The sequence below is a fragment of the Oncorhynchus mykiss genome, chromosome 6 (genome assembly GCF_013265735.2).
Source record: "Oncorhynchus mykiss isolate Arlee chromosome 6, USDA_OmykA_1.1, whole genome shotgun sequence".
In the NCBI taxonomy this organism is placed as follows: domain Eukaryota; kingdom Metazoa; phylum Chordata; class Actinopteri; order Salmoniformes; family Salmonidae; genus Oncorhynchus; species Oncorhynchus mykiss.
The window spans coordinates 47,444,278-47,459,636 of NC_048570.1; the positions used below are offsets into that span (position 1 = coordinate 47,444,278).

The window sequence follows — 15,359 nt, forward strand, 5'->3', positions numbered from 1 at the left end:
AACATGGATTATGTGAAATCTGTTGTTAATGTATCGGGAATGTTTTTACAATTGTATAACTGCCTTCATTTTACTGGACCCCATGAAGAGTAGCTGCTGCAGCTAAAGGGGATCCACAATAAATACAAATACAAACCCAATGCACTATGATAACACATGTATCAACTTGTTTTGACATATCACATGGGATATGACAGTTCCTGATTCTGAGATACTGTAAATCAACAGACCTTGAGAGGAGATAAAACATCATCTGTTGATCTATTTCACAGGTTTCTGGTGGTTTCTAAGCATTCTACATGTGTTGGGAAAGGAGGGTGGGATCTGTCCAGAGCATCTAATTACATCAAGTCTTGCTGTTACAGTATAACTTTAGACCGTCCCCTCGCCCATACCCGGGCGCGAACCAGGGACCCTCTGCACACATCAACAACAGTCACCCTCGAAGCATCGTTACCCATCGCTCCACAAAAGCCCTCTGCACACAGCAACAACAGTCACCCACGAAGCGTCGTGACCCATCACTCCACAAAAGTCGCGGCCCTTGCAGAGTAAGGGGAACCACTACTTCAAGGTCTCAGAGCAAGTGACGTCACCGATTGAAACACTATTTAGCGCGAACCACCGCTAACTAAGCTAGCGTTTCACATCCGTTACATTGCCATGCATGTGATATGAGATAATGTTATGCACCACGTAAATATACATTGTAAATATACACTGTAAATATACATTGCCCAAGGCTGCATCAAACAACAACATTGACGAATACGCTGATTCGGTGAGCGAGTTCATTAGAACGTGCTTTGAAGATATCGTTCCCATAGCAACGATTAAAACATTCCCAAACCAAAAACCGTGGATTGATGGCAGCATTCGCGTGAAACTGAAAGCGCGAACCACTGCTTTTAATCAGGGCTAGGTGACCGGAAACATGACCGAATACAAACAGTGTAGCTATTCCCTCCGCAACGCAATCAAACAAGCTAAGCGTCAGTATAGAGACAAAGTAGAATCACAATTCAACGGCTCAGACACAAGAGGTATGTGGCAGGGTCTACAGTCAATCACGGATTACAAAAAGAAAACCAGCCCAGTCACGGACCAGGATGTCTTGCTCCCAGGCAGACTAAATAACTTTTTTGCCCGCGTTGAGGACATTACAGTGCCACTGACACGGCCCGCAACCAAAACATGCGGACTCTCCTTCACTGCAGCCGAGGTGAGTAAAACATTTATACGTGTTAACCCTCGCAAGGCTGCAGGCCCAGACGGCATCCCCAGCCGCGCCCGCAGAGCATGCGCAGACCAGCTGGCTGGTGTGTTTACGGACATATTCAATCAATCCTTATCCCAGTCTGCTGTTCCCACATGCTTCAAGAGGGCCACCATTGTTCCTGTTCCCAAGAAAGCTAAGTTAACTGAGCTAAACGACTACCGCCCCGTAGCACTCACTTCCGTCATCATGAAGTGCTTTGAGAGACTAGTCAAGGACCATATCACCTCCACCCTACCTGACACCCTAGACCCACTCCAATTTGCTTACCGCCCAAATAGGTCCACAGATGATGCAATCTCAACCACACTGCACACTGCCCTAACCCATCTGGACAAGAGGAATACCTATGTGAGAATGCTGTTCATCGACTACAGCTCAGCATTTAACACCATAGTACCCTCCAAACTCGTCATCAAGCTCGAGACCCTGGGTCTCGACCCCGCCCTGTGCAACTGGGTACTGGACTTCCTGACGGGCCGCCCCCAGGTGGTGAGGGTAGGTAACAACATCTCCACCCCGCTGATCCTCAACACTGGGGCCCCACTAGGGTGCGTTCAGAGCCCTCTCCTGTACTCCCTTTTCACCCACGACTGTGTGGCCACGCACGCCTCCAACTCAATCATCAAGTTTGCGGACGACACAACAGTGGTAGGCTTGATTACCAACAACGACGAGACGGTCTACAGGGAGGAGGTGAGGGCCCTCGGAATGTGGTGTCAGGAAAATAACCTCACACTCAACGTCAACAAAACTAAGGAGATGATTGTGGACTTCAGGAAACAGCAGAGGGAACACCCCCCTATCCACATCGATGGGACAGTAGTGGAGCGGGTAGTAAGTTTTAAGTTCCTCGGCGTACACATCACAGACAAACTGAATTGGTCCACCCACACAGACAGCATCGTGAAGAAGGCGCAGCAGCGCCTCTTCAACCTCAGGAGGCTGAAGAAATTTGGCTTGTCACCAAAAGCACTCACAAACTTCTACAGATGCACAATCGAGAGCATCCTGTCGGGCTGTATCACCACCTGGTACGGCAACTGCTCCGCCCACAACCGTAAGGCTCTCCAGAGGGTAGTGAGGTCTGCACAACGGATCACCGGGGGCAAACTACCTGCCCTCCAGGACACCTACACCACCCGATGTCACAGGAAGGCCATAAACTTCATCCACCCGAGCCACTGCCTGTTCACCCCACAATCATCCAGAAGGTGAGGTCAGTACAGGTGCATCAAAGCTGGGACCGAGAAGCTGTTTTTCAGTCTCTATCTCAAGGCCATCAGACTGTTAAACAGCCACCACTAACATTGAGTGGCTGCTGCCAACACACTGACTCAACTCCAGCCACTTTAATAATGGGAATTGATGGGAATTGATGTAAAATATATCACTAGCCACTTTAAACAATGCTACTTAATATAATGTTTACATACCCTACATTATTCATCTCATATGTATACGTATATACTGTACTCTATATCATCTACTGCATCTTTATGTAATACATGTATCACTAGCCACTTTAAACTATGCCACTTTGTTTACATACTCATCTCATATGTATATACTGTACTCGATACCATCTACTGAATCTTGCCTATGCCGCTCTGTACCATTACTCATTCAGGTTTCCTTATGTACATATTCTTTATCCCTTTACACTTGTGTGTATGAGGTAGTAGTTTTGGAATTGTTAGTTAGATTACTCGTTGGTTATTACTGCATTGTCGGAACTAGAAGCACAAGCATTTCGCTACACTCGCATTAACATCTGCTAACCATGTGTAAGTGACAAATAGATTTGATTTGATTTGATTTTGATTTATACTCCATGGAGACAGTGCCCAATGTTCATTTTACATGATGGATATATGCTACTCCATTTCATACAATCAATCATCAATCAATCAGTACAATTTATTTATAAAGCCCTTTTTACATCGGCAGATGTCACAAAATGCTTATTCCGACACCCAGCTTAAAACCTCAAATAGCATGCAATGCAGATTTAGAAGCACGGTGGCTAGGAAAATCTCTCTAGAAAAACAGGAACCTAGGAAGAAACCTAGAGAGGAACCAGGCTCTGAGGGGTGGCTAGTCCTCTTCTGGCTGTGCCGGTGGAGATTATAAGCGTACATGGCCAGATCGTAAGGCCAGATCGTTCTTCAAGTACTGTAGTTCAAACATTCTTCATAGATGACCAGCAGAGTCAACAAAATAATGTGGTTACAGAGGGTGCAACAGGTCAGCACCTCCGGAGTAATTGTCAGTTGGCTTTTCATAGCCAAACATTCAGAGGTCGAGACAACAGGTGTGGTAGAGAGAGAGAGAAAGAAAGAGAGAGAGAGAGAGAGAGGTGGGGGAGAGGGAGAGCGAAGATCAAAACAGCAGGTCCATGACAAGGTATCATGTCTGGAGCACACACATGCCTCTTCATGTGATACATGATGTTTGGCTGTGCTAAGTGTTATCTTATGGGTTTGGTGATTGTTCTGTGTGAAGCCGTATTCTGCATTGCATCATGGAATGTGATGTGAAATCCCTGGGCCTATGGCTGTTGAAGCTACTCCACTGCACTGCTGCTCCACTGCACTGCCCTTCTCCCCCGATTGCTCAGTTTGGCCTGGCGGCCAGCTCTAGGAAGAGTCTTGGTGGTTCCAAACTTCTTCCGTTTAAGAATGATGGAGGCCACTGTGTCCTTGGGGACCTTCAATATTGCAGAAACGTTTTGGTACCCATCACCAGATCTGTGTCTTGACACAATCATGTCTCTGAGCTCTATGGACAATTCCTTCGACCTCATGGCTTGGTTTTTGCTCTGACATACACTGTCAACTGTTGGACATTATATTTTCAACATATAGAAAACATCTCAGAGGGTTGATCTAGCTGCAGATAGCTAATTCTCATCTATGTGTTTTCCCCTTGCTGCTAATAAGCTCTTACCAATCTAACTAAATTAATAGAGAACATCTGGTTATCTGACAGTCTATGCAGCAACTATTGTATTAGAGTCAAGCTGTGGTTATTTTATTTATTTTCCTAGACAAGTCAGTTCAGAACAAATTCGTATTTACAATGACAGCTTAGGAACAGTGGGTTAACTACCTTGTTCAGGAGCAGAACGTCATATTTTTTACATGGTTAGCTCAGGGATCTGACCTAGCAACCTTTCAGTTACTGGCCCAATGCTCTAACCACAAGGCTACCTGCTGCCCCAAGTCCTGCCAACTCAAAAACTGCACAATAAATGTGTAACCAAGGGGGAACTAGTGCATTTCTCTGAGAAAAGGTGCTTCAGTTTTACCAATCTTCCAAAACACTTGAAATTCTTGTAAAATAATTTGCATTTATTTGATCAAATAGACTTTGAAAGGTTAGACATGCAGAAATTCCTCTTGTCAAAAGTCTTGCTGTTACAAAAGTAGTTCTTCATGCAGCGTAACAGGTTACAGGTTCTTCTTGGTGAAGCGCCGGAATGGCTTCATCATTGCTGAAAAGACCCTGACAATCAAGGAGTGTTTTTTGACAGGCTGAGATATGGAGGGAGAAACCTCTCCAACTGGGGGGGGTAACGTTGACAAATAACGTTGACAAATAACAGTGTTATGAGTTTGGTAGGCATACCTATGTTTCTAACACACACCTAAACCAAAATTACAAGCTATAGCAGAGCTCTAACACATCCTTACCTATGCAATGTCCATCAGTAGAGGGAATCTCAGTCTGTTCCTGGACTGAATGACAGTCCTTTTTGTTTGCTCTCTTGGAACGCTAACAGATGAAAGGTAAAGAAAATGGTACAGAGAATAAATAAATAAATGGAACACTTCTGAATCCAAGGCAACAATTTAGTGATGAATAAAACATGTAATGTATTCGTCTTATCATAGCCACATCAATAACATCAGCACCTAACTGGAACAAAAAACAAACGCTAACTCCCTGCTATACTTGAAGTTGATCCTGAGTTTGGTCATTGAAAAGCAAAGGAAGCTCCTTCATGCTTTCTGCTCAGCCCCCCTCTCTGTCTCAGCCTGGTCTGATGGGTTTGTTGCAGCAGAAGCTGGTCTTGACGCCTCCTTGCATCCCTGTACCAGCTGCTGGGTCAAGGACTTTACCAGGACTCTGTCAAATGCAGGGTCCTGGGAGGAAATAGCTGCTTGCAGGGTTTCATAAGAGCCAAACTCCTCCATTAGTTTTTTATGTACACCTCTGAACCCTTTGGATGTTCAGGTTCTGGGAATATGCCTGTGTCCTGCAGAATCTTGATGCAGACAGAACTCAGACAGGACTAGTCTGATGAGTTGCTGAGATGTTTCTGTCAGATCTGCTGCCTGTTGGGATGGTCCATCTAGGGCTGAAGGTCTGATCTCCGATAGAAACCTTATCACCAGTATGGTGACAAAACAGATGCCATTATCTTTGCTGGAGTCCATCAAGTACTGCAGTGGGAATGCAGTGGCACTGCTGATGTCTGGGGTGATTAAGAGCTCCCTCAGATGGCCAGAGCTGCTGGGAATACACATATGGTAATGGCTATAGTGTAAAACACAGAAACCTCAGAGGTCACCGCATGTGTGGGAGGTGGTACAAAGGAGATATCAGAGGTATGAGTAGTGGAACTAGGGGCTCCATTGTAAACCAAAACAATGATAACTAACCTGAACAACAGTATACAAGGCATATTGACATTTGAGAGAGACATACAGCGAGGCATAAAGTAATCGCAGGTGTTGATTGGGAGAGCTAGCTAAAACAACAGGTGAGACAACAACAGCTAATCAGCTAACACAACAACAGCAGGTAAAATGGCGATGACACACAGAGCCTGAGATCGCGGCTGGCTGGGGCCGACAGATAAAAAATAAATAAACAGAATGGAGTACCGTGATTAATCGACAGTCCAGCAGGCATCAGCTATGTAGCCAAGTGATAACAGTGTCCAGAAGGCAGCAGTAGATGGTACAGGGAAGGCGCCATTACGCTAGCACGCGGGCTACACTGCGTTTAAAGTTAGTAGCCCTCCGACGGAGGCCGGTTGAAGGCACAGCGGATGGAGTATTCGTCGGCAGACCAGTCGTGGTGGTGCGGTGGGGGGCAGGTAGAATTTAGAATGCTAGCAGGGAGATGCGCCTGGCTCACGGCTAACTGGTGCTACTTTCGTGGCAGTGGCGTTATCCACTATAGATCCACTATAGCCAATCGGTAGCAGCGATGAACCGGTGCCAAGGTCCAGAGTTTACAGCAAGGATCAGGTGGAGTATTGGGCTCTAGCCGTGTATGAGTGGGGTTCGGGAGAACAGCTGAGTAGGCCGGGAGGTGGGCCTCAGGGATAGCTTCGGTACTGGATGCCACGATAAGTGCAAGCTAGCTGTGAGCTAGTTAGCTGCAAGCTGTGATCTAGCTGTGAAGATCAGAAGTAGTGGTCCAGGGATTACGGCAGGAACCCGGCGTTGTTGTGGAGAGACAGTCCGATACTAGTAGACTGGCGAGTATTATCCAGGCTAAGAACAGGGCTGGTATCTGTGCAGAAGGTAAAAGCCGCTAGCATTGGCTAACTATGACTAAATAGCTTTTAGCTAATTAGCTAGTTAGCTTCTGGAGGTTCTTGAATGTGTTCTAAAATAAAATAAAAAATAATAGCGATACCGTATCACATTGGGTGAAGCAGTGTTACCTCTTTACTATTAAAGTGTATTGCTCTCTGTTTATGACTGATAATAGGACGTAACACAGGGATGAGGAGAAAACAATCATTTGGATCCTACACAACACGTTGTTGTACCTAAATAATTCCACAAGAGGGCGACATATAAACATTTCTTAAAACCAATTAACCTCTACTGCCTTCAGTCCATGACGTCCCCGACTAACTAAAAGTCTGCGTCTGCAAAAATGCTCTTTTATCATAACTCGACATGAAAGTAGCAAAGCCAAAACAGTCAATGACATGCTTTTCGGGATATACAATTAGCTATGGTGGAAGAAAAGGTAAGTGAAATATAGGGGAAGGTAGAACATGTTTTACAGTAAGTTTAAAGTTGTTATCACCAATTTAGCTCTGAAAGGCCTTTGGCAATCCAAGCTTTTGGGATCGTACTCAAGGCTACTTGGTTTAGCCTGGCTATAGCCTAGGGATACAGTCCAATAATATCTCTTTCTCCTGAAGTGTACACTCTCGTTCGCTTCTTCCTACAAATCTAAAATCATTGGATTGGTGGAGGAATGGGCTAGAGAGGAATATGCTACCAAATAGCACCTTATTCCCTAATGTAGGCCTACTTTTAAGGAATGCACTATAAGGAATAGATCAATCAACTGGCTCACTAAATGGGGTACCGAAATACATCCAAAAGAGGTCGACACGAAATTAGACTAGGTTTATTTCTGTTTTGACCTGCTGAGTCGCAGTGCTTAGTGAACAGATTTCAATGTGGGCCTAGCTGTATCGAAAACGGTTGATGGGGAAATTGTGTAATCTGATCAATATATTTCCCCCCCAATATTAATGAGAGAATGGGAATGTGCATAAAGGTTTAACATTCCATGACGTGGTATGAAGTTCTTAATTCGTCAGTGGCTGCAATATTGTCCTCAGTAAACTCAACATGAGTGAAAACAACACAGATAAGGACACGTTTTTCGAGATATAAAAAATACTGTATGCTATTATGGATGAAGAAAATGTAGGTTAAATTACACTAAATATTTGGGAATGTAACTAAGGAAAACGTAATTTAAGATAACATAGGCTATTGCAAAACAAATGTCTAATTCTCTCTATTAAGTCAATCACCAGTTTAGCTCTGATATGGCTGTAGCTCTATGATGTCCTTTGCAAGAATCTAATCTGACATTGACATGAAATTCCTATGTCCTTCAGGTAGTACAGAGAGATGATGATGATCCCCCGAGGGAGGGGAGGGAGGTTGTTGAGGAAGAACCAGTGGCCCAGCTCAAGAAGGAGCCCAAGAAGACAGGAAAGGTAAAATGGCAGGAGTGACAGGGCAACTACTAGACTAGTAACACTCAATTGTCACAATAGCTGCATTGACCTGATGTAACGTGTCTATTATTTGTGATCTGGAATCTATTCTATTATATTCTATCCAAGGCGAAGAGGAAAAGTAGTGCCAAGAAGTCAGGGGAGCAGGGCACTGATACGGATGCAGGTCATAGATTTTCCCTCTGTAGTATGTTGGTTCTCTAAACCTGCATATCATAGATAAAGGTCATGTTAGAAACTGTAGTCAGTAAGAAATTTTGCATGGATAGTTTTATTCAATAGTCCTATTGTAGCAATTTTATCGAAGTATTGTATTAAGAGAAAAGCGTCTGACTTATCCTGAATTGTCCTAGTTGGTAATAACATATTTAGGATTGAGGAATAAACACCCGGACAGAGGATCTGTTATTGAGCTCTTGGAGAAGAATGCTCTTAAGGCTGCATTCGGTCCAGGCAACAAAGTAGAGATAGAGGACTGCTACCCAATCCTCATCTCATTCATGCGCAATCTTACTGATGAGTATGTTAGAACCATGTTTTGCTCTAGCCTCACATATTTTGTGCAGAAGGAAATAAAAAGTAAGTAAAACACATTTCTTTTTTCTTTTCTAGGCAATGGCAAGTGATCTATAAAGGATTTTAAAAAACTGTAAGTTTCTCCATCAGCCTTTGACCTTTGATTTGGGAATGTTGTGTTGAATCAAGAGAGAGGAATTAACCATAGTTCTATTCTGCTATTACGTTCATTAATCTGTCATACTTCATCCAACTTTGAATTCAGCCACAGATAAGGAAAACGATGTTGGTGAAATGCATTCTGTTCAATCTAGAATACTTTACATCAGAGTTTCATTGCCAAACCTGCTGTGTTCTGTTTTGTTTGTGCAATGCAGATGACAAAGGAACAGCTTGCAAAATTGTGCAAGACCATTGTCAACTTCATTGCACAGACCACCCTGCAGATCCTGCTGCCGGCCCTGGCCCGCATTCTAGGGGTGACGGGCTTTTATGACAACGCTGACTCACTCAAGAGGGGTGGCAGTGCAAGATCCTTCACTGCCTTTGAGCAGAAAAGACTAGAGCTCATCCAGGAAGTTAAATATTTGGCGAAGTAACTGTGGCGGCAGGGCTCTCCGACCAAGGTCTAGCACACCCTCTTCCAAGAGGTACTGTATGTTCCCCATAATGTGTGTGTGTGTGTGTGTGTGTGTGCAGTTAATCCTAACCCTCAAACTGATGAACAATAATTTCCCCATTTCAATATTTTCCAGCTTTCTAACAGGTGTGTTTTGCAATATCTAATGCACACATATAAATTACATTTAGAATACTCAATTATAATGCTTGTTAGATTTGTTAGCACTAAGATATCGATTTTCCAACTTCAGACAGCAATTAACATGCTTTGCTTGTTCATTTTAAAGTTCCCAGACCTCACTGAAAGTCCACCTGGGAATGCCAGAGGACAGTATCATCAGCAGTGTCCAGGAGCAACTGTCAAAATCTGACCAAATGGTGGCTGCAGGACAGCTTTCACAAATAGATAAAGTGGTTGGAACTATGCTGGAGAACATTGAGAAGATAAGCAGCGAATGTGGCGAGGAATTGGTCTATCAAGAGTCACTGCGGTCTTCCTCCTCGTTGTCATTCTCAACTGCCAAATCACAGAAGACAGAGTGGGAATTTGCACTCCCATTCCTTCTGAGTTACCCGAGAGTACTGCTCAGCCCATTGTAAGATGCTCAGTCATTGACATGAGCGAATCTACTAAGCCAAAAACAATGGTGTGTGATGCCAGAACAAGCATGTTTGCCATAGCCGATACCATCATGAAGAAGGTATATCCAGAGGCAGAAGGGCAGGTTACATCTCACCCTTATCTAACAGATCCAATAGCTAGACTGGAGGAGCTCATATCTCAGGGTAGGATTGGTGCTCTCTCCCGTGATCTCAGTCACCAAGTCAACCGCATAATTTCCGACAGCAACTTGACCCCTCTGGGACTGACAGTGGCGGCATGAAAGAGTGCATCTGATACCATCCTTTCGAAGCTGAAGAGGAATGACAAGGTGGGGAAGCCCACAACTTACGAGCTGGTTCAGCTGTTTGTAGAGGAGTCTGTTAAGTGCCTCCTGCTTCCTAGTTTTGTGCCCTATTCAACTTCAATGAGTTTGGCTCAGGGGGCCAAGGTGTTGGCTAGAGTGTCTGAAGATAGAATTTCATGCTCTTCTTCTTCATCAGTATTTAGTGACAGTCAGTCTCTTTACCAAAGTTATGGTAAGCCAGGTCATGTACTCTGTGGATTCTGATGCAGAAAGTAGAGGATCCTCTCCAACTGAATCTCTCCAAACATCTGAACCCACTATATCTGATGTAGGCAATCTATTGAGTGGCAAGTCCTCCCCTCGGCTGTCTCCTTCTGGCACCATTATGGCAACAAGCGAGACCTCCAATGCAGCACAAATCTTGAAGGCCAACATTGATGGAGAGGAAGTGGATACCACCAGTCATTCTGGTGTAGCTCAAAACATTGTCAGGGACGATATGTCAACCAGCCCAGACATGGTCAAAGATGTCACACTTCCAACCCCATCCTCTGATAACTTGGGCAGTGATGATGACGTCACCGGCCTCATCAGCGTGTTAGTAATGAGAATTCTAACAGAAATCCAAACCCCAGCAGAAGATTACCCAGTTGACGTCACACGCAAGTCACAAGACCTGATCCCTAAAGTTATGGAGGTCTTCTGTGCATGGTCAGGCTTCTCTGAGACACAAGCCTATCCAGAGAACTTGAGGATTCATAAAGTCTACAGAGTCGTCTATAAAAATCTGTTGGAGGAGTTTGGCTCGGAGAAAATCCTCCAACAGGCCGTGTCGACTCAGGACTCTTCATTTGATAGGATTCTTGTCAAGTCTTTGAGTGAAGCGCTTCTCCACAGATGTAATGAGGCATTGAGGGCAGCCTCAAGAACATCAGTCAAAACCACCGGGCCTAAGGCTCTTCCACTGGCTGAGGATGTGAGGGCTAGCAGCGGGAAACTATCTTTTCTACAAAGGCTGGTCAGGCTGACAAGCAACTTAATGGTACAGCAAACATATTTAAATGAACAGTTGTGAGTAAACAATGCTATTCAGTGTAAAAAATATAAAACCATCCGTTCATTCCAAAACCAATCATAAATGTTGTTGTGCTGGTGTGGTAGGTGTGATTGTTATCATCATGAGGTTGGTCAGCTGTGACATTTTTTAAAACATGTTTTTCTCTTTAAATACTTAGCTATTCAAGAAGGGGAACAAGAAGGATTCCCACCGCTCTGAATCAGAACAAGTACAGACCACTGCTGAAGATGGCATGCGTAAGTTCACACAACAGGACATTCATTGTCTGTTTGAGATATTGGTGTACAAAGAAATGCCATTTCAAAATAACCTTACAAAGGTTATATACGCAATCAGTAGTCATCTCTTATGTAAAAGTAATTATATTCTCCAAAACTCAAGCTGTTGGTTCTCATTTTATCAGTGTCAGTTATGTTGAGTTGTAACATACATTACATCATTTCTGAATTAAAGTGCATGTAAACGCTCTCTCTCTCTTCTGTAGTGCCCAGCATAGTGCCACATGCTGCCATGTCTGCACTGCCAAAGGATCTCCCCGCCAGCTCCCAACAGGAGACGCCTCACAAACGTCCACTTCTCGTCAGGATGTTTTCTGCCATCTCCAAAGGCCTGTTCAAGCCCTTCAAACAGTCCTTAAAGACCAAGTAACTTCAGACAATTTATTAAACGTCATTTATTGCAATAAATTGGCCTTTGTCTTCTTATGTGCTCCCGTTAACAGACCAGATTACAATACTGGTCTTTTAAATGTTAGCAGTGATAGCAACATTGACTATAGTGGTGTGTGTATAGCCCTTCTTCACAGTCTGACTCTTCTGACACTGTGTGACATGCCCTCTGATCCAGTGATCTAGGATCTTCTGAGTGGCTTTAGGCCTGAATCTCTGCCCTCCTGCCCAAATAAATGTTTTCTCTTCTGATATATCTGCCACTCTTCAGCAGCCAGCAGGGGAAAACAGACAGCGCTGTTGAGAGCTTTCTTTTCTCCCTCATGACTAAAACACTGAGAAAGGCTTTTATCTATTGCAGCATATTCCATCTTTTGATTTAACCTATTATACGGTAGTAGTACCCATTATTTCCCAACGGTTATATCACAGGAAATGTGTTATAAAAAGTAAACTTACAGTGCATCCGGAAAGTATTCAGACCACTTGACTTTTTCCACATTGTTACGTTACAGCCTTATTCTAAAAATGATACAAATATTTTTTCCTCTCATTAAGCTACACAATCAATTTTAGAATAAGGCTGTAACGTAACAATGTGGAAAAGGTCAAGGGGTCTGAATACTTTCCGAATGCACTTTATGTAATGAAAATATTAGCTGGTTGCCACTATAGATAGCTAGGTTATCCAGTGCAGTGGTAATACTGCCTGCCTTGGGAGATAACGTAGGATGCGTGCTTATCCGGGTGCCAGAGACACAATCACAAGCTTTCTTCAGACTACATAGCTCAAACTTACAACGTAAAGATATGATTATCACTACATAGGTTTTTTTTTAACAAGAAGGGTGTTTTCTATATCTACCAACTATGAAATTACAGACATCATAAACGGTAAGCATCAGAATAATATCATCAAGGCGGACAGGGACAATGTATGAATACACAAAACATTATTCAAATGGACATTCCCCAAATGAGCTATGCACCAGCCCATAGCCACAGGATATCTATGGAGTAACATTAATATATTCATCAATTTAAAAAAATGCATGAATATTGTTTTTCTGCTTTTCTGATCTTAAACCCTGGATGTTGGTCCAGGTTTCCTCCAAGGGAGACCTTCTGAAACAGTTGCGAAGGAAACAGCCGACAGTTACAGTACTGTGTTGAAGATAGATGATGACACTCTTAAAAGACAGGTCATTCCTTTACATGGAGCAGTTCCTTAAACCAGGTTAGATTCAACACAGCCACCTCAGACTGGGCTCCACCACTCCTTCATAACGCTGGATCTCTTCATAATGCTGCTCCTCAGTCACTGAGTGCATTTACACTGATGAGATGTCCTGCTTAGCCTAGCTGAAAGGGGAGCTCTAACTAGTCCTGCGGGCACCTAGCTGCTGCCCCCGCTGGGCTTGGACTGGGTCTTGCCCCTCATGGCCCTCCGCGAGCCTGGCCCTTGGCTGGCTGCTGCTGTACTGGGGACTCTGCTGCAGCGGAAACTGGGGCCTGTTGGGCCGGGCTGTGAGGAGGGGCGGTATCTGAAGCGAGGCAGCTGCAGTCACCACCTGCTGCTGGAGGAGCTTCTGCTGAACCACCTAGGCTGTGCCTGCTGGAATCATCTGGACCTGGGGATGTAGTCTGGGTCAGGATCTGTTACGAGACAGGATGAGGGTCACATTAAATCATACAGAAGACAACATGTTATAAAGTGTAAGTTGATCACTCGTGGTTGTAATCTGTTGATCACTCGTGGTTGTAATCTGTTGGCACCGTCCCTAGGTGTCACTTCTGTAGCAGTATTGTTAAGAGTGTATGATTGTTTTTTTAAATTTTAGGCAAGTCAGTTAAGAACAAATTCTTATTTACAACGACGGCCATAGGAACAGTGGGTTAATTGCCTTGTTCAAGGGCAGAACGACAGATTTTTACCTTGTCAGCTCGGGGATTTGATCTGGCAACCTCTCGGTTACTGGCCCAATGCTCTAACCACGAGGCTACCTGCAGCCCCACATACATACATACATACATACATTATATGTATGTATGTATGTATGTATGTATGTATGTATGTATGTATGTATGTATGTATGTATGTATGTATGTATGTATGTATGTATGTATGTATGTATATGTGTGTGTGTGTGTGTGTGTGTGTGTGTGTGTGTGTGTGTGTGTGTGTGTGTGTGTGTGTGTGTGTGTGTGTGTATGTGTATGTGTGTATGGTGGAAAATAAGAATTTGGTCAATAACAAAAGTTTATCTCAATACTTTGTTATATACCCTTTGTTGGCAATGACAGAGGTCAAACGTTTTCTGTAAGTCTTCACACACTGTTGCTGGTATTTTGGCCCATTCCTCCATGCAGACCTCCTCTAGAGCAGTGATGTTTTGGGGCTGTTGCTGGGCAACACGGACTTTCAACTCCCTCCAAAGATTTTCTATGGGGTTGAGATCTGGAGACTGGCTAAGCCACTTCAGGACCTTGAAATGCTTCTTACGAAGCCACTCCTTTGTTGCCCGGGCGGTGTGTTTGGGATCATTGTCATACTGAAAGACCCAGCCACGTTTCATCTTCAATGCCCTTGCTGATGGTAGGTTTTGTTACTTTGGTCCCAGCTCTCTGCAGGTCATTCACTAGGTCCCCCCGTGTGGTTCTGGCATTTTTGCTCACCGTTCTTGTGATCATTTTGACCCCACGGGGTGAGATCTTGCGTGGAGCCCCAGATCGAGAGAGAATATCAGTGGTTTTGTATGCCTTCCATTTCCTAATATTTGCTCCCACAGTTGATTTCTTCAAACCAAGCTGCTTAGCTATTGCAGATTCAGTCTTCGCAGCCTGGTGCAGGTCTACAATTTTGTTTCTGGTGTCCTTTGACAGCTCTTTGGTCTTGGCCATAGTGGAGTTTGGAGTGTGACTGTTTGAGGTTGTGGACAGGTGTCTTTTATACTGATAACAAGTTCAAACAGGTGCCATTAATACAGGTAACGAGTGGAGGACAGAGGCGCCTCTTAAAGAAGAAGTTGCAGGTCTGTGAGAGCCAGAAATCTTGCTTGTTTGTAGGTGACCAAATACTTATTTTCCACCATAATTTGCAAATAAATTCATTAAAAATCCTACAATGTGATTTTCTGGATTTTCTTTTCTCATTTTGTCTGTCATAGTTGAAGTGTACCTATGATTTAAATTACAGGCCTCTCTCCTCTTTTTAAGTGGGAGAACTTGCATAATTGGTGGCTGACTAAATACTTTTTTGCCCCACTGTATGTATGTATGA

At 43.9% G+C, this 15,359-nt stretch overlaps 1 protein-coding gene across 2 annotated transcripts in view; it reads left to right on the forward strand.

The window, feature by feature from the left end:
- Positions 1-6,567: 6,567 nt before the first annotated feature.
- Positions 6,568-15,359, forward strand: part of LOC110526910 — a 44,128-nt gene continuing 35,336 nt past the window's right edge. The window contains exons 1-2 of one of the 2 annotated variants that reach the window (XM_036980271.1): positions 6,568-7,273; positions 8,166-8,267. In XM_036980271.1, coding sequence (XP_036836166.1) covers positions 8,179-8,267 — 89 coding nt within the window. In that variant the 5' untranslated portion in view covers positions 6,568-7,273; positions 8,166-8,178. Of the gene's footprint in view, positions 7,274-7,986; positions 8,268-15,359 lie in introns of those variants that run through there. The other variant, XM_036980270.1, reaches the window with a different exon arrangement.